A 19,131-nucleotide genomic window follows, 5' to 3' on the forward strand; every position below is an offset into this window, starting at 1 on the left:
ACTTTTGTATGTAGCTGTCCAGTTTTCCCAGTACCATTTGTTGAAGAGACTGCCTTTTTCCTATTGTATATTCTAGCCTTTTCTGTCATAGGTTGTCATAGGTTAACTGATTATAGAAGCATGGGTTTATTTCTGGGCTCTGTATTCTATTCTGTTGATCTGTGTGTCTGTTTTTTGTCAATACCATCCTGTTTTGATTAGTGTATCTTCGAAATCTGGGATTATGATAATTGTAGTTTTGTGTTGCTTTTTCAAGATTGATTTGCCTATTTGGGGTCTTTTGTGGTTCCATACAAATTTTATGGTAATTTGTTTGAGATCTGTGAAAAATGCTGTTGGTAGTTTGATGGGGATTATGTTGAATTTACAGATTGCTTTGGGTAGTAAGGACATTTTAACAATATTGATTCTCCCAATCCGTGAGTATAGATAATTTTCCATTTGTGTCATCTTTAATTTCTTTCATCAGTGTTTTATAATTTTTGGAATACAGGCCCTTCACCTCCTTGGCTAAGTTCATTAAGTATTTTAAAAATTTTTTAATTTAAATTCAATTAATATATAATGTAATATTAGTTTCAGAGGTAGAGGTCAGTGTATTTTATCCTTTTTGGTGCAATTGTAAATGGGATTGTTTTCTTTCTTTTTTTTTTTTTTAAGATTTTATTTATTTATTTGATAGAGATCACAAGTAGGCAGAGAGGCCGGCAGAGAGAGAGGAGGAAGCAGGGTCCCTGCAGAGCAGAGAGCCCGACTCGGGGTTCGATCCCAGGACCCTGGGATCACGACCCGAGCCAAAGGCAGAGGCTTTAACCACCTGAGCCACCCAGGCGCCCCGGGATTGTTTTCTTAATTTCTCTGTTACTTCATTATTAGTGTATAGGAAGGCTGTGGATTCTTTTTTTTTTTTTTTTCTTTTCTTTTCTTTTTAAGTAGGCTCCATGCCCAGCATGCCCTAACATGGGGCTTGAACTCACAACCCTGAGCTCAAGACCTGAGTTAAGATCAAAAGTCAGATGCTAACCACCTGAGCCACCCAGGTGCCCCTGCCGTGGACATCTGTATATTAATGCTGTATCCTGTGACCCTACTGAATTCATTTATCAGTTCTAGTAGTTTTTTTGTGGAGTCCCTAGGGTTTTCTATATATAATATCTTGTCATCTTCATACAGTGAAAGTTTTATTTCCTTACCAATTTGGATGCCTTTTACTTGTCTGATTACTGTGACTAGGACTTCCAGTACTACACTGAATAAAAGTGGTGAGAGTGGACATCCTTGTCTTATTTCTGATCTTAGAGGAAAATCTGTTTTTCCCCATTGAGTATGATGTTAGCTATGGGATTTTCATATATGGCCTTTATTATGTAGAGGCATATTTCCTTTAAAAACTATTTTGTCAAGAGTTTTTATCATAAATGGATGTTGTACTTTGTTGAATGTTTTTTCTGCATTTATTGAAATGGTCCTATGGTTTTTATCCTTTCTCTTGTTGATATAATGTATTGTGTTGATTGATTTGTGAATACTGAGCCACACTTGCATCCCTGTAATAAATAAATAAATAAATAAATAAATCCACTTGATTGTGGTGAATGATTTTCTTGATGTTTGTTATGAATGTTTATTGTATAATGCAGTTTCCTAATATTTTGTTGAGGATTTTTCTATCTATGTTCAGGAGAGATATTGGCCTGTAGTTCATTCTCTCTCTCTCTCTCTCTTTTTTTTTTTTTTTTTTTTTGTTTAGGTCTTTATCTGGTTTTGGTGTCTGGGTAATGCTGTCCTCTGAATTTGGAAGCTTTCCTTTCTCTAGTATTTTTTGGAATAGTTTGAGAAGAGGTATTAAGTCTTCTTTAAATGCTGGTAGAATTCACCTGGGAAGCCATCTGATGCTGGCCTTTTGTTTGTTGGCAGTTTTTTTTTTTGATTACTGAGTCAATTTCACTGCTAATAAGCAGTCTGTTCAAATTTTCCATTTCTTCCTGATTCAGTTTTGGAAGGTTTTGTGTTTCTAGGAACTTATTCCTTTCCACTAGATTGTCCAATTTTTTGGCACATACATTTTTCATCATTTTTTTTTTTTTAAAGATTTTATTTATTCATCAGAGAGAGAGAGGGAGAGAGAGTGAGCACAGGCAGACAGAATGGCAGGCAGAGGCAGAGGGAGAAGCAGGCTCCCTGCTGAGCAAGGAGCCCGATGTGGGACTCGATCCCAGGACGCTGGGATCATGACCCGAGCCGAAGGCAGCTGCTTAACCAACTGAGCCACCCAGGCGTCCCCATCATTTTTTCTTATAATTTTTTGTCTGTGGTGTCAGTTGTTATTTCTCCTCTTTCATTTCTGATTTTGAGTTCTCTCACATTTTTTAATGAGTCTCACTAAAGGTTTGTTAATTTTCTTGATCTTTTCAAAGAACTGCTCCCAGTTTCATTGATCTATTCTATTGTGTTTTTAGTCTCTTTCATTTATTTCTGATCTAATCTTATTTTTTTTTTTTCCTTCTGCTGGCTTTGGGCTTTTTCTTTTTAAAGATTTTATTTATTTATTTGACAGAGATCACAAGTAGGCAGAGAGGCAGGCAGAGAGAGTGAGAGGAGGGAAGCAGGTCTCCCCGAGGAGCAGAGAGCCCGATGCAGGGCTCGATACCAGGACCCTGGGATCATGACCTGAGCTGAAGGCCCAGGCTTTAACCTACTGAGCCACCCAGGCTTTTTTCTTTTTCTAGCTGCTTTAGGTTTTAAGGTTAGGTTGTTTACTTAAGATGTTTTTGGTTTTGCTTCTTGAGGTAGGCCCATATTGCTATAAACTTCCCTCTAATTTTTTTTCAAAAGATTTTATTTATTTATTTATTTATTTTTAAAGATTTTTATTTATTTATTTGACAGACCACAAGTAGGCAGAGAGGCAGGCAGAGAGAGAAGAGGAAGCAGGCTTTCCGTGGAGCAGAGAGCCCGATGCAGGGCTCGATCCCAGGACCCTGAGATCATGACCTGAGCCGAAGGCAGAGGCTTTAACCCACTGAGCCACCCAGGCGCCCTTCAAATATTTTATTTATTTATTTGATAGAGACACAGTGAGAGAAGGGAGAGGGAACGGGCGAAGTAGAAGCTGCCTTCCTCTGAGCGGGGAGCCCCATGCGGGTGTTGATTCCAGGACCCTGGGTTCATGACCTGAGCTGAAGGCAGATGCTTAAAGACTGAGCCATCTAAACTTCCTAAACTTCCTTGTTTATTGTGCCCCTAAACTTCCTTGTTATTACTGCTTTTTGCTCTCTTCTCTTGTGGTTTGACAGCTTTCTTTAGTGATATGCTTGTATTCATTTTTCTTTCTTGATTTGTGGTTACTTATATATAACATCCTATGTATATAGCAGTCTATATAAAATTGATAGTTTCTTAAGTTTGAATCTGTTTATTATGTTAGTCACCATACAGTATGTCATTAGTTTTTGATGTAGTGATCCACCATTGGGCTCACCCACCTTCCCACCCTGAATCCATTTTAAATTTTTACTCTTCCCAAAGTTTTTTTTTTTTTTTTTAAGATTTTATGTATTTATTTGACAGAGAGAAATCACAAGTAGATGGAGAGGCAGGCAGAGAGAGAGAGAGGGAAGCAGGCTCCCTGCTGAGCAGAGAGCCTGACGCGGGACTCGATCCCAGGACCCCGAGATCATGACCCGAGCCGAAGGCAGTGGCTTAACCTACTGAGCCACCCAGGCGCCCCTCTTCCCAAAGTTTTATGTATGTGATGTTACACTTTTATTTCCTGACTCCCTTGACTGATTTTTATAGATATAGTTGATTTTACTGTGTTTGTGCTTTAACCTCTGTACTGGTTTTATAAGTGATTCATCTATCTTTTTTTTTTTTTTTTTAAAGATTTTATTTATTTGTCAGAGAGAGAGAGAGAGCAAGAGCGAGCACAGGCAGAGTGGCAGGCAGAGTCAGAGGGAGAAGCAGGCTCCCTGTGGAGCAAGGAGCCCGATGTGGGACTCGATCCCAGGACGCTGGGATCACGACCGGAGCCGAAGGCAGCTCCTTAACCAACTGAGCCACCCAGGCGTCCCTGATTCATCTATCTTTATGATGTTTGTATTTACTTGTGAAATGTTTTTCTTTCATAATTTTCTTACTCCTGATTAAGGCCTTTTCTTTTCTTTCTTTTTTTTTTTTAGATTATATTAATTTATTTGAGAGAGAGACAGTGAAAGAGAGTATGGGAGGGGAGAAAGTCACAGGGAGAGGCAGACTCTCCAAGGAGCAGGGAGCCTGATGTGGGACTCTATGCCAGGACTCTGGGATCATGACCTGAGCTGAAGGCAGTCGCTTAACCAACTGAGCCACCCAGGCGCCCAAGGCCTTTTCTTTTAACTCAGAGAATACCTTTTAACGTTTCTTGTGAGTGTGGTTTAGTGGTAATGAACTCCTTTATCTTCTGTATGGAAATTTTATCTTCCTTTCTATTCTGAGTGATAGCCTTGATGAATAGAGCATTTCTGTTTGCAGATTTTTGGTTTTTTTTTTTAAGGACTTTATTTATTTGTCAGGGAGAGAGAGAGAGAGAGAGAGCAAAGCAAGGGGAGCAGAAGGCAGAAGGAGAAGCAGGTTCCTCAATGAGCAAGGAACCCAATGTAGGAGTTGATCCCAGGACCCTGGGATCATGACCTGAGCCGCAGGCAGATGCTTAACAGACTGAGTCACGCAGGCAGCCATGTTTGTAGGGTTTTTCCTTTAAGCACTCTAAGTATATTATGTCACTTTTTTCTGGATTGCAAAGTTTCTGCATTAAAATCAGCTGATAGCCTTATGGAGTTTCCCTTGTAAGTAACTGTTTCCTCTTGTTGCTTTAAAATTCTCTCTTCATCACTAGTATTTAGCATTTTAATTATTATGTGTCTTGGTGAGGACCTTCTTAGGATTGATTTTATTGGAGGCTCTCTGTGCCCCCAATAAGATCTGGATATCTGTTTCCTTCCTCACATTAGGGAAATTTTCAGCTATTGTTTCTTCAAATAAACTTTCTACCCCCTTTTTTCTATCTTCTTCTGGAATCTCAATAATGTGAATGAGGAGATCACTGAGTTCCCTTAACCTATTCTCACTTCTTATCCTTTTTAATTTCCCCAGTTTTTCTGTGTTGCTTTCCAGTACCCAACCTTCCAGATTACTCATCCATTCTTCCACTTCTTCTAATCTACTATGTATTACATCTAGTGTTTTTTTATTTATTAAGTTCATCTGTGATTGGTTCTTTTTTATATTTCTATCTCTTTGTTGAGAGTCTCACTGAGATTCTCCACTCTTTTCTTAAGTCTAGTAAGTATCTTTATGACCATTACTTTGAATTCTCTATCAGGCATATATCTCCATTTCATTTAGCTCTTTTGCTGTGACTTTTGTCCTGTGTGTGTGTTTTGTTTTGTTTTTTTTTCCATTTGGGTTGTATACTTTGTCTCTTCATTTTATCTAACTCTGTGTCTGTTTCTCTGCATTAGGAAATTCAGCCATGTCTCCTACTTTTCAAAGTAGTGGCATTATGAAGAAGAGGTCCTGTTAGTGCCCTGCAGTACAGTGTCCCACTCACTAGAAACTGGTGCTTCATGGGAATCTCTTATGTGTGTTGCACCCACCCCATTCTGGTGGTTGAGCCACATTCACCTTCAGTCCAGCTGGCTGTAATAGCCATCTTTGCCTGTTGTGGGCAGTTTGTTTCCTGTATTGTTAAGGGGCCTATATGGGACCACCTTGGGTATGAAGTTGGGTGGTGTCAGCAGACAGATCAGATGCTGCCCTCAGTCTGCTGGAATGCACCTACCTGGAGGGTGTACTCTGTGCATTGTCCCCTGAGAGGCTATCACTGATGTAGGGACTGCAGTCAGACGAGATGTCTGTCCACAGTCCACTGCTGGGGCTGCATTGGAGCTGGTGTGTGTGATTATCTTCTCCTCTCTCCAGGACAAGACTCACTTTGGAATTGTGTTGGCTACTATGGGGGCTGTTTGCAGAAAGAGACATGTCAGCTACTTTGGAGGGACTCCTGCCAAGTGGGGTAGTTTGAGTAGGGCAGCGGAAGAACTTTGGGATAGGGTGCACATTGTTAGCGAGTTAGGTGGTGTGTTCATGTTGGTTCCTATAGGTGGTTGCATGTCTAGGCTGGATGTAGAGGAGGGAGATGGTACATCAGCTCTTTTGTTCTTGGGGATCTTCTGGAGAAGTCCCCTAAAGATCTTTCCCCCTCTAATACACATTCTGAGATTAAATCGCCTTCCCATTTACTCCAGGTATTTTTTCCAACATCTGCTTCTATGCTGTATCTCAGCAAGATTGTTACACCATCTCTTTAAGGGCAGGCACTCAGTATTCTATTCCCTCCGGCTTTCCCAGAGCCAAACTTGCTGATTTTTAAAGTTCCCACTGTTAAGCCCCACTGATTGCAAGAACTAACAAAGTTAGTCCTCTCTGGTTTTCAAAGCCAAATGCTATGGGGAGTCATATTCCCAGAGCAGGTCCCCTGTATCTGGCAGTGTGGTGTGGACCTTCCTCTCCTTTCTTCATACCTATGATGTCCCTTCCATTTGTGGTTGATCTCACTGGTTAATTGTCCCCTCCCTACTGGTTAGTTTGATTCCCATCTGAGACTCTACCTTTCCTACTACTTTTCTTTCCCATGTGGTTTCCTCTCTATGATTAACTATGGAGAGTCTGTTCTGCCAGTCTTATTTTGGGTTAGTTGCACTGATGTGTCTGTTATCTAGGTGTATCTGTGGTACAAGATAAGCTTAGGCTCCTCCTACTCTGTCATCTTCCCAGGCTTCCTTGGCAATTGTTATTAATAAAGAAGGTCTTATTTATTGTAGCCTTTCTAATGAGTGTGAAGTACCTCAGTTAGGCTTTTAGTTAACACTTCCTTAATGCTGAGCTTTCATTTATGTACTTATTAGCCATTTGTATGTCTTTGGTGAAATGTCTATTCTTATTTTCTGCCCATGTTCTGATTGGATTGTCTTATTAATGAGTGTAACAGTTCTTTTTTTTTTTTAATTTTTTTATTTATCAGAGAGAGAAGGCGTGCACACACAAGCAGGCAGAGTGGCAGGCAGAGGCAGAGAGAGAAGCAGGCTCCCCGCTGAGCAAGGAGCCTGATGTGGGACTCGATCCCAGGACCCTGGGATCAGGACCTGAGTTGAAGGCAGCGGCTTAACCGACTGAGCCACCCAAGCGTCCCAGTTCTTTTAAATTCTAGATACAAGTCCTTTATCAGATATGTGTCCTGAAAACATTTCCTTTCAGTCTATTGTCTTTTCTTTCAGTTCTGTTTAAGTGTAAATGTTTATTTCCTAGGTCTAGTTTATCAATTAAAAATTTTTATGAACCTTTCTTTTGATATCACACCTAAGAAATCATTGCCTAACCCAAGGTCTCAAAGGGGTTCTATGTTTTTTATTTTGCTTTTTTTTTTTTTTAAAGATTTTATTTATTTATTTGACAGATAGAGATCACAAGTAGGCAGAGAGGCGGGCAGAGAGAGAGAGGAGGAAGCAGGCTCCCTGCTGAGCAGAGAGCCCGATGCGGGACTCGATCCCAGGACCCTGAGATCATGACCTGAGCCGAAGGCAGCGGCTTAACCCACTGAGCCACCCAGGCACCCCTTATTTTGCTTTTTTAAAGATTTTATTTTTAAGTAATTTCTACTCCCCAAATGGTGCTCAAACTCTTGACCTCAGGATCTAGAGTCCCATGCTCTTCTGACTGAGCCAGCCAGGTGCCTCAAGGTTCTGTGTTTTCTAAAGTTTGTAACAGCTCTTATGTTTAGGTCTGATCTGTTTTTAGTGAATTTTTGTTTACAGTATGAGGTATGCATTTAAATTTGTCCTTCTGTCGCATGTGTATATAGAATTGTCCTAACACCATTTATTGAAGAATCCCTCAATGAATTGCCTTACCACTTTCTCAAAGGATAATTAACTATAAATGTAAGGATTTATTTCTGGATTCTTAATTGTTTTTTAAAGATTTTATTTATTTGAGAGAGAGAGAGAGCACAAGCAGGGGGAGCAGTAGAGGGAGAGGGAGAAGCAGGCTCCCCGCCAAACAGGGAGCCTGATGTGGGACTTGATCCCAGGACCCCGGATCATGACCTGAGCTAAAGGCAGATGCTTAACCATCTAGCCACCCAGGCACCCTCTGGACTCTTAATTTTGTTCATTGATCTGTGTATCTGGGCATACCAATACAACACGGTCTTGAAAATTATAATTTTATAACAAGTTCTGACATTGGAAAGTGAATGTACCCGTTCTTGTTTTTCCAAATTATTTTGGCTATTGTAGAGGTTTTGTCCACATATTTAAAATTTATTTTTTCATAACCAGTTTTTCTAAATTTTGTTTTATGGAAGTTAAAAGTTCCTTTACCCTTGAATTTAACTCTTTAAATTCCAAAAAGAATAGGTACTTCTGAAAATTTTTGCTTTTAATAGTTTCAAGTTTTTATTTAAATCTAGTTAACATATAGTGTAATATTAGTTCAGTAGAATGTAGTGATTCAGCACCTACTTATAGCACCCAGTGCTCATCACCACGAGTGCTCTCCTGAATACTCATCACCCATTTACCCTATCCCACCGCTCACCTCCCCAGTAGTCCTGTTTGTTCTCTATAGTTAAAGAATATGTTTATGGTTTGCATCTTTTTTCCCCATGTTCATCTGTTTTCTCTTAAATTACTGAGTGAAATCACTTGGTAGTTGTCTTTCTCAGATTTGTTTCACTTAGCATATACTCCATCCATTTCACTACAAATGGCAAGATTTCATTCTCTTTTATGGTTTATATGGATGCTTAACCAACTTTGCTACCCAAATACCCCATATACCACCTATTCTTTATCCATTCATCAACAGACATGTGGGGTCTTTCCATAATTTGGCTATTGTTGATAATGCTGCTATAAGCTTCAGGGTGCATGTATCCCTCTGGGTCACTATTTTTGTATCCTTTGTGTAAATACCTAGTAGACAATTGATCGGTCATAAGGTAGTTCTAGTTATAACTTTTTGAGGAAATTCCGTATTATTTTCCAGGGTGGCTGTACCAGTTTGCATTCTCACCAACAGTGTAAGGTTTCCCTTTCTCCACATCCTTGCCAAAATCTGTTGTTTCCTTTGTTGTTATTTTTAGCCATTCTGACTGGTGTGAGGTGATATCTTATTGTAGTTTTGATTCATTACTTCCCTGATTTTGAGCACCTTTTCACGTGTCTGTTGGCCATGTGTGTATCTTCTTTGGAAAAATGTCTATTCATGTCTTCTGCCCATTTCTTAACAGGATTACTTTTTTGAAGGGGTGTTGAGTTGTGTAAGTTCTTTATAAATTTTGGATACTAACCGTTTATCAGATGTATCATTTGCAAGTATCTTTGCGCCTTCCAAAGGCCACCTTGTAGTTTTGTTGTTTCCTTCTCTGTGTAGCACCTTTTTATTTTGATGAAGTCCCAATAGTTCATTTTCACTTCTGTTTCCCTTGCCTGTGGAGATGTACCTGGTAAGTTGCTACAGCTGATGTCAATGAGGTTGTTGCCTGTGTTCTCTAGGACTTTGATGGTTTCCTGTCTCACATTTAGGTCTTTCATTCATTTTGAGTTTATTTTTGTATATGGTTTAAAAAGGTTCTCCAGTTTCATTCTTTTGTATGTTGATGTCCAGTTTTCCCAACACCATTTCCTGAAAGACTTTTTCCCATTGGATATTCTCTCCTGCTTTGTCAAAGATTAGTTGACCGTAGCATTGTGTGACCATTTCTGGGTTTTCTATTCTGTTTCATTGATCTATGTGTGTTTGTGCCACTACCATACTGTCTTATCACTACAGCTTTGTAATCTAGTCTGGAATTGTGATGCCACCAGCTTTGCTTTTCAACATTCCTTTGGCTATTTAGGGTCTTTCATGGTTCCATACAAATTTTAGAATTGTTTGTTCTAGCACTGTGAAAAATGCTGGTGGTGTTTTGCTTTAAATGTGTAGACTGCTTTGGGTTATACAGACATTTTAACAATATTTTTCCTGCCACTTTACTGAATTCATGCATCAGTTCTAGTAATTTTTTGGTCTTTTTACATTTTCTACAGAATATCATGTCCTCTTATTTTTTCTATTTTCCTATTTATTTATTTGACAGAGAGAGATCACAAGTAGGCAGAGAGAGAGGAGGAAGCAGGCTCCCTGTTGAGCAGAGAGCCCAGTGCGGGACTCTATCCCAGGACCCTGAGATCATGACCTGAGCCGAAGGCAGCGGCTTTACCCACTGAACCACCCAGGCGCCCCTATTTTTTCTATTTTCTAAATTGCATTGTACTCAGAGGTGTCCTATTAAAAAAACTTGACAAAAATGTGTGCTCTATTAGGGCACAGAGATCTACCTTTGTCTATTACATCTTCCTTCCTTTCTTCCTCCCTCCCCCCACTTTCTTTTTTTTGAGAGAGTGCATGAGAATGGGGAGGGCCAGAGGAAGAGGGAGAGAGCATGGAGTTCAACATGGGGCTTGATCTTATGACTCAGATCATGACCTGAGCCAAAATCGAGTTGGACACTTAACTGAGCCACCCAGTTGCCATTCTATTATATAAATCTTATTAAAATGTTTTATTAAATACTCTACATCTTTGACTTAACAATGAGTTGAATTCTGCCATTATAATAAAAACTCGTCAACCTGATTTTTCAGGATTTTTTATTTTCATAGTGAGACTATTTTGGTATGTACATACAAGTTTAGAATTATGAGTTAACCCTATTTGTATTAATGTTCTGTTCTTAAATTTTGTCGCAGTGTCTATTTTAATATTAATATAGCTATTGCAGGTTTCCTTTGATTAGTATCTTCCCAGTCTATTCCATCTTTTAATTTTCAACATGCCTGACTTTTTGCTTTTGGTATGTGCCTTGTAATCAGGATATAGTTGGATTTAAAAAAATAAAAAATGACCCTATGTCTTTTAACTAGAGAACTCCATCCATTGCCATTGAGATATTTATTCTACCATCTTGTTTTCTTCTATAAACTTAAAAAACCTAATTTTCTCTCGTGTCTTCCACCCTCCGACACTCACCCTTAACACTGACTCTACATCCACCCCCCTCGGAATTTATATATTAGTAAGTAATAAATAGCTTCATTACTATTTCTACTAAACTCTCTTTTGGAGATTAATTCTTATTTCTAGAGCAATGGAGAAAGACAAAATATATTCTGGCTTTTAGAAGATTCTTCCTAGCTATAGAACATTCTACAGTTTTAGCATATACTACATATTTGAATATATTAATATAAACTACCTAGTAAAATGTTTAGAAATAAAAATGGTTTTTATGCTCTAAACTTTTCCAGCCTACTATTTGAGGTTTTCTTCTGAATATAAGCCCAACACAAAAAACATTGCCAATAAATTATCTCAACACAACTATTTATCACAGGTCAAGAGATTTATTTTTTAAGAGGCTTTATATAGTGTCAAAAAAGAACTTTTCATTTAAAGGATACCACAGTAAACCGATTTGTTTAAAATGGAAAGTTTATTTGCTCAGTACACCAAATAGGATGCAAGCACTGTCATGACAAGTACACAGAAATATGCAGATCGACAGAAAACAGTCACTTAAATGAAGGGAAACCTTTTTAAATGTTATGACAACATACTCCCAAGAATCTTTTCTTCAGTTAATTTAACTATACATTTTCAATAAAATAAAGGGTAATGGATTAAGTGGAAGTTAGCTTGTGAATTTTTCTTAAAAATAAAACTCCAACTCTACCAATCCATGCCAGTTAAACACTATAACTAAAATTTCCAAGTAAGTGCAAAAGGCAATGAAGGAGTTAGTTACCTTTTTTGCTTGAACAGTCCAGAGGAAAATGGTTACTACAAATACAGCAGGCAAACTGTTAAGACTGACCGATCTAGAACATAGTGTTGTACTAAATTTCAGTCTCAAATTGTGCTAAATGCTCATCATTAGTATGGCACATTTTGGTCCATGATAATGTTTAATGCCAAGACAGATCCCAATTTGTTACAGAAACACATACATTACTGTTGCTTTTTTTGTTTTGTTTTTAAATATATATATTTTAAAAAGCCAGGTATACTTCCACATACAAAGGCAGGTTTTTCCCAGGAGGAATTTACAGGAAGTAGTCGGGGGTGCGCCGGGTAACATGAGGCTCTCCACGACGAGGTGCTGGGTCAAACTGAAGGCTATAAATGGCAAAGAAGCAAGCAAGTAGTTAAAGGATTTGAATTTAAAAGCAAATCCAAGAATTAGACCCTGTAGAAAGAGTGGTACTGATTTCCCCACTTTTACTGTGTTTAGGACTGGAATAACCCCGGGCAGGTCACTGCATGTGTGTTTTTCCGTAAAACTAGCTCACAGAGCTACGATGAAAACTGAAGCAGACAAAATGTCTGATTCAGTGCCTGGTAGAAAAGATTTGCAGTATAATTATCAGTTGAATGAAACCTGTGAGAATGGACTTTTTTTTTTTTTTTTTTTGAAGTTATAGATTTTAGAAGAAAGCATTTAGTCTTTCATGATTAAGAATGATGTTATTAGGGATGCATGGGTTGCTTGGCTGGTAAAGTGTTGCCTTAGGCTCAGGTCATGATCCCAGGGGAGCAGTGTTGGGTTCCCCACTTGGCATGGAATCTTCTTGTTCCTTTTTCTCTGCCCCTCCTGCTTATAATCTAATAAATAAAACCTTTTTTTAAAAAATGGTATTAGCTGTGAGGTTTCTGTAGATGACCTTTATCAGGATGAGTATTTTTATTAGGAAAGTGTGCTGGATTTTCACAAATGTTTTTCCTGGCTTAACTGAGATGATCATGTGTTTTTCTGTCCAACAGTTTATTGCTTTGATTTTTCATATTTTGAACCAACTCTGTCTTCAGTTTTTAATACTCTGTTGCAGATTTTTGCAACTATAAGCATCAAGAGTATTGGTTTGTAATTTTCTTAAATTATCTTTGATTTTGGTATTAGGGAAATACAGACCTCAAAGAATACATTGGGAAATGATCCCTCCTATTCTATTCTTAGTCTCGTGAAACATTCCTGTTAATTCCTTTTTAAACATTTAAGTCATTCCATCAGTGAAGTCAACCGGGCTTTGGGGCTTTCCTTTGTAGGAAGTTTTAAAACACTAATTCAACTTTTTCACCTGTTATAGGTCTATTCAGATTTTCTGACTCAATTTTGGCAGTTTATCTTTCTAGGAATTTGTCCATTTTATGCAAGTCACCTAGTTGGTTGCCAGACAGTTATACATTGTATTTCTTTGTAATTCTTTTTATTTCAGTAAGGTCTACAGTGACTTTGGTAATGTGCATCTTCACTGATTTTTGTTTGGCTAATCTAGTTGAGAAGAACCAACTTCTGGCTTTGGTATTTTTTCCATTTATTTTCTCTTTATTTGGTTTGCACTGGGTTTAGGTTGTTCTTCTGTTCCTAGGGGCTTTAAAATGTAAAGTTAGGTTATGGACTTGATCTTTCTAAAATCTGATTTTTAATATAGGCACTTACAGTTATATACTTCCCTGCAAACACTGCTTTCACTGTCTCTCCTACGTCTTGGCACTTTGTGTTTTCAATTTCCCTTATGATTTATTCTTTGATTCAGGTCATTTAGGTGTATGTAAATTTCCACAGTTATACATTTTCCAGTTCCCCTTCTACTTCTGATTTCTATTTTCAATCCACTGTGTTTGGAGAACATATTTTGTAGGACTTCAATATATATATATTTTTTAAGGGGGAACAGAGGGAAAGAGAGGATCTTAAGCAGGATCCATGCCCAGTGTGGAGCCCAACATGGGGCTTGATCTCATGACCCTGAGATTATGACTTGCGCTAAAATCAAGAGCTGGATACTTAACTGACTGAGCCACCCAGACACCCCTCAGTAGTCTTAAGTTTACTGAGGCTTGGTTTATAGCCCAGCATATAGTCAATCCTAGAGAATGTTCCATGTACATTTGACAAAACTGTATTCTGCCACTGTTGGGTGGAATGTCCCATAATGTTAAGTTACAGTACTTCTCAAGTCTTCTATGTCACTGGTGATCTTCTGCCTAGTTCTGTTATTGGAAGTGGCATAATAAAGTCCAACTCTTGTCAAATTGTCTATTTCTCCCTTCAATTCTGTTCATTTTTGCTCCATAGTTAAGTGTGTTGTTTGCAACTGGTATATACTCCTAATGCTTTGACTCTTTCATCACTGTGAAATGTCTTTATGTCTAATTTACAATTTTTATTTTGAAATCTGTTTTGTCTAATTATTAGTATTAACTAGTTCAAGTCATGTGGTTGCTATTAGCATGGTATATTTTTCACCTAATTTACTTTCAACCCATTTGTTTTTAATCTAAATTATACTTTCTGTAGATATATAAAGCTGGATCTTAAAAAAAAAATCTAGTATTTTTGCCTTTTTGACTGTATAACTTAAACCACTCACATTTAATACGGACATGACTGGACTTATACCTGCCATTTTTTCTTTTTTTGTCTTGTTTCTTGGTTCCCACTTCAACTGCTTTTTTATTAAAAGCATATTTTCTAGTGTGCCATTTAAACTCCTTTAGTAAGTTCAGTTATTTTCTAAATTATTATTGGTTGCTTGAGAACTTAATACACAACTTAATTCTACGGCAGTTTATAAATTCTAGTCAATTTAGAGAAATTTACTTCTATATAATAAGTTGCTTTCCATTTCTTAATTTTTTTGCTACTGATGTTAAAATCCCCCAAATGCATTTATAGTTACTTTTTCATACAATCTCATGCCCTTAAAGAAGCTGAGAAAGAGCAGGTGTGTATAGATTTTGTTACATTAACTTCTCATTTTTATCTTCTTCATATTGTTCCTTTGGATTCAAGTTATTAGTTAAACACACATACACGACAGTAACTGTAAATGACAGTATAACTGCATCTTTTTAACGGATTTAAAAACCAGCTACATATAGGTGCAAAAACAATATGGATGTATTTGTAGTGTAGCTGAATTTTTAAGAAATGTAACAGACAAAAGAAGAGCAAAGAAAAGCTTTCCTGGGATCACAGTCACCACTGGGAGACAAGATGACTGTGCACATATATTAGCTATACCCACACAGGAACAATTAGAGGACCATCTGGGGCATTCTTGAAAACATTCCTAAGCCACACACAGACTATGCTGGGTCAAATAGTTTGCCTCCAAAATTCATGTCGGTTCAGAACCTCAGAATGTGACACTATTTGGAAATAAAGTCTTTACAGATGTTATCAGTTAAGGTGAGGTCTTACCGGATTAGGTTGAGCCCTAAATTACTCTGGTGGTATCCTTTTCTTTTTCTTCTGAGAGAGAGAGAGAGGATGAGCAGGGAGGGGCAGAGAGACAAGAGGAGAGAGAATCTCAAGCAAGATCCATGCTCAACATGGAGCCCAACATGGGGCTCCATCTCATGACTGAGACCATGACCTTAGTCAAAATCAAGTCAGATGCTCAACCAATTGAGCCACACAGGCACCCCATCAATGTGATGGTATCTTTATTAAAGAAGAAACAGATACACAGGGGAGAGTGCCAGGTGCAGACAGACTGGGGTGATGATTGCAGGAGCCACCAGAAGCTAGAGAGAGGCAAGAAAAGATTCTTCTCTAGAGCCTTTACAAGAAACATCACCCTGCCAAAACCTTGATTTCAAACTTGTAGCCTTCACAAATGTGAGAATAAATTCCGTTAAGGCACCCACTTTGTGGTACTTTGTTAGAGCAGCCCTAGGAAACTGAAACATAGATTAATCAACAAAAGGTTATATAACCTTCAATGATACCAGGAGTTTAAACACAATCTCTAACCAAATACTGATCAAGTTACTCTGACCCAGGAGCAACTCCTAGGATGCCAGGCTTAAAAACCCAGCCACATCCATCTCTGATGGTCTGGAAAATGACATTATGTGCATCCTTAAGGCTGCACCCTCTAAGGACTAATCAAACAAGGAAAATCCAAGGTACTAGTATGCTTCGTTGAATTGTGAGCCAAAATATGTATTCTTTCTACTCTGATAGCAACTTCTAGCCATGTATGGTCCCAGTAGGTTCACTGGATTAGGGTGAGCCCTAAAATTTCAGTGACCAAGGGGGCTGGAGCACAACCTCTGACCAGTCAAAGTGGCTTATGCCCACCCAGAGGGAACCTCTAAATAAATCTGTTGTTTAGTTAACAAAGGTTTAAAGATTAGGGGGCCTGGGTGGCTCAGTGGGTTAAAGCCTCTGCTTTCGGCTCAGGTCGTGATCCCAGGGTCCTGGGATCAAGCCCCTTGTCAGGCTCTCGCTCAGCAGGGAGCCTGCTTTCCTTCCTCTCTCTCTCTCTGCCTACTTGTGATCTCTGTCAAATAAATTAAAAAAAAAAAAAAAATTAACAAAGGTTTAAAGATTAAACCCAGGAAAAAAGTCTGAGCAGGTCCCAGAGTAGAATGACTGTGAAGCAGTTTCTGTACACGGGATCTGGAAAGACGGGGAGGGAACAGGTTATACTGAGCCCAATCCACAGATTCTGGCTATTACTGAGATTTAGTGTATTTTCTAGTCTGTGTTTCTCTATGGGCTGTATGCATTTCAGACAATATTTATTTAAGACAATAATTATTTAGGGCGCCTGGGTGGCTCAGTGGGTTAAGCCATTGCCTTCGGCTCAGGTCATGATCCCAGAGTCCTGGGATCGAGTCCCGCATTGGGCTATCTGCTCAGCGGGTAGCCTGCTTCCTCCTCTCTCTCTCTGCCTGCCTCTCTGCCTACTTGTGATCTCTGTCAAATAAATAAATAAATTCTTAAAAAAAAAAAAAAGACAATAATTATTTAAAATAACCTTCCAGGTAAATAACTGTTTCTGTTGGGGAAAGGGTTTGCCACATTCCTCATTCCACTATTCCAGAAGCAGAAATCCTCCAATTTTAGTAACTGCGTTTAAAATTTTCTTTCTAGGGATGCCTGGGTGGCTCAGTTGGTTAAGCGGCTGCCTTCGGCTCGGGTCATGATCCCAGCGTCCTGGGATCGAGTCCCACATCGGGCTCCTTGCTCGGCAGGGAGCCTGCTTCTCCCTCTGCCTGCCATTCTGTCTGCCTATGCTCGCTCTCTCCCCCTCTCTCTCTGATAAATAAATTAAAAAAAAAATCTTAAAAAAAAAAAAAATTTTCTTTCTAAAAGCTATTACATATAACCTAAACAATTTTCAGTTACTTACAAGGAGTATTTTAAAGTGTCATCTAATTCCATGATAGCAGCCTGGTTCCCACAACGGTAACAGTAATTGGGCGCACTGAAAATGGTAACCACATTCCGATCATGACACCAATTGTATCCCTGCAATGTTTAAAAAAACAAAACAAAACACAAAACAACATTTCACTATGAAATTGTAATCTTGACATGGGTCAGTTTAGAAAACTAAATTCAAAAATTCCAAATATTGTTGGTGGCAATGTAGTCTTCTCTGCTCCCTTATAGGGTATCCATCCTTAACACTGTGCACCCGCACGGAACGCTACAGTGCACTGCTGGGCCAGGGTACTGTGGTGGGAGCTCGGGAACGGTGCTCTTCCACTGACCTCTATGCTTCGGCTCTTGGCTCAGGTACGTATTAAAATTTCTTCCACAAAGATGGAAGATTTCTTACTTTTCCTTGAGTTACTGCTTTATATATTTTGAATCTATTACTAGGTAAACACAAACTCAGAACTGTTTCTTCCCTAGCCAACTGGGCCAGTTTCCATCAGTAAAGACCTCTTATTTCTATATGCATTTTTTATTTCAGAGGCTGTTCTGATACACATTATTAGCTGTATTTTGGATAATTATCTAACTGATATACCAACATACCATTTTCCCTCTACTTCTCGTCTATAGTGCCATTATGTTTTATTTTTATTTATTTTTTCATTATGTTTTAGATTCATCCCAAGTAGCAGCTGAATTCTGATTATCTAATTCAGAGTCTCAGTATTTTAGGGAAGTAAAAAATTTTAACTATTCACATTTCTTATTATTGATATAATTAGGTTTATCTTTACCATATGAATTTATATTCCTTATTAATAACCATGTTCTCACTCTTCCTTCTCTCACTGTTTTCTCTAACATCTTGAAGTCACTCCCTGATTTAAAAGAATAAAATTCAGGAGCGCCTGGGTGGCTCAGTCCTTAAGCATCTGACTTCAGCTCAGGTCATGATCCCAGGGTCCTGGGATTGAGCTCTGCCATCAGGCACCCCGCTCTGCGGGAAGTCTGCTTCTCCCTCTCTCATTCCCCCTGATTGTGTTTCTTCTCTTGCTGTCTCTCTGTCAAACAAATAAAATCTTTTAAAAAATTATTTATTTATTTATTTGACGAGAGAAACAGACAGACAGTGAGAGAAGGAACATGGCAGGGGGAGAGGGAGAAGCAGGCTTCCTGTTGAGCAGGGAGCCTGACTGGGGTTTGATCCCAGGACATGATTTGAGCCAAAAGCAGATGCTTAACAGCTGAGCCACCCAGGTGCCCCAATAAATAAAAAATCTTAAAAAGAGAGAAAAAAAAAAAAAAGAAAAAGAAACATGTGGAGGAGGGGAAGCTGGAAGACAGAGACAGAACAGTAAAGTATGAAAATATATTTGAGGAATCAATGTAGAATACAAGGGGATTTTTTTGATAATATTTTTGAAACTTTTGTCTATGTCTAAATTATTTTCCAAAGTGAGTTTTAATTTTGCTCTGGCCAACTAGTAATTTCCCCTATTTGCTGAAACCAACTCAATTTTTTCTCATTTCATTTAGGTAATAGGGAGGAATGTTTCCCAAAGCCTTTTTACAGAGATATATACTTATTTGAAATAAAGATCCTCATCCCCTAGGAAAAAGACATACCTCCATTACAAGTTGGTGAGCTCGAGAAACCAGTGTGAGACCATTGGCATGGTTAAATGTTTCAGAAATGTCCTGTCCAAATGTGTAGCCAGCACCACGTGGTGAGATACCCCATCCACCACGATCATCTGGATCTGACCACAACAGATCACACATTGGGCCCTGGCCAAGAAAATTAAGTACAT

The 19,131-nt window shown here is 38.6% G+C and overlaps 2 protein-coding genes across 2 annotated transcripts in view; one reads left to right on the forward strand and one right to left on the reverse strand.

The window, feature by feature from the left end:
- UBXN8 (UBX domain protein 8) overlaps positions 1–19,131 on the forward strand; it is a 56,873-nt gene that overhangs the window by 34,044 nt on the left and 3,698 nt on the right. The window contains exon 8 of the transcript XR_009401068.1: positions 17,552–17,677. The gene's annotated coding sequence lies outside the window, so the exon portion shown is untranslated. The remainder of the gene's footprint in view (positions 1–17,551; positions 17,678–19,131) is intronic.
- The window catches only part of PPP2CB (protein phosphatase 2 catalytic subunit beta), a 36,594-nt gene continuing 29,019 nt past the window's right edge, over positions 11,557–19,131 (reverse strand). Inside the window, exons 5-7 of the mRNA XM_059384121.1 lie at positions 18,947–19,108; positions 17,289–17,407; positions 11,557–12,258 (exon numbers count right to left, since the gene is read on the reverse strand). Coding sequence (XP_059240104.1) covers positions 12,186–12,258; positions 17,289–17,407; positions 18,947–19,108 — 354 coding nt within the window. The 3' untranslated portion in view covers positions 11,557–12,185. The remainder of the gene's footprint in view (positions 12,259–17,288; positions 17,408–18,946; positions 19,109–19,131) is intronic.

The sequence above is a fragment of the Mustela nigripes genome, chromosome 18 (genome assembly GCF_022355385.1).
Source record: "Mustela nigripes isolate SB6536 chromosome 18, MUSNIG.SB6536, whole genome shotgun sequence".
In the NCBI taxonomy this organism is placed as follows: Eukaryota; Metazoa; Chordata; class Mammalia; order Carnivora; family Mustelidae; genus Mustela; species Mustela nigripes.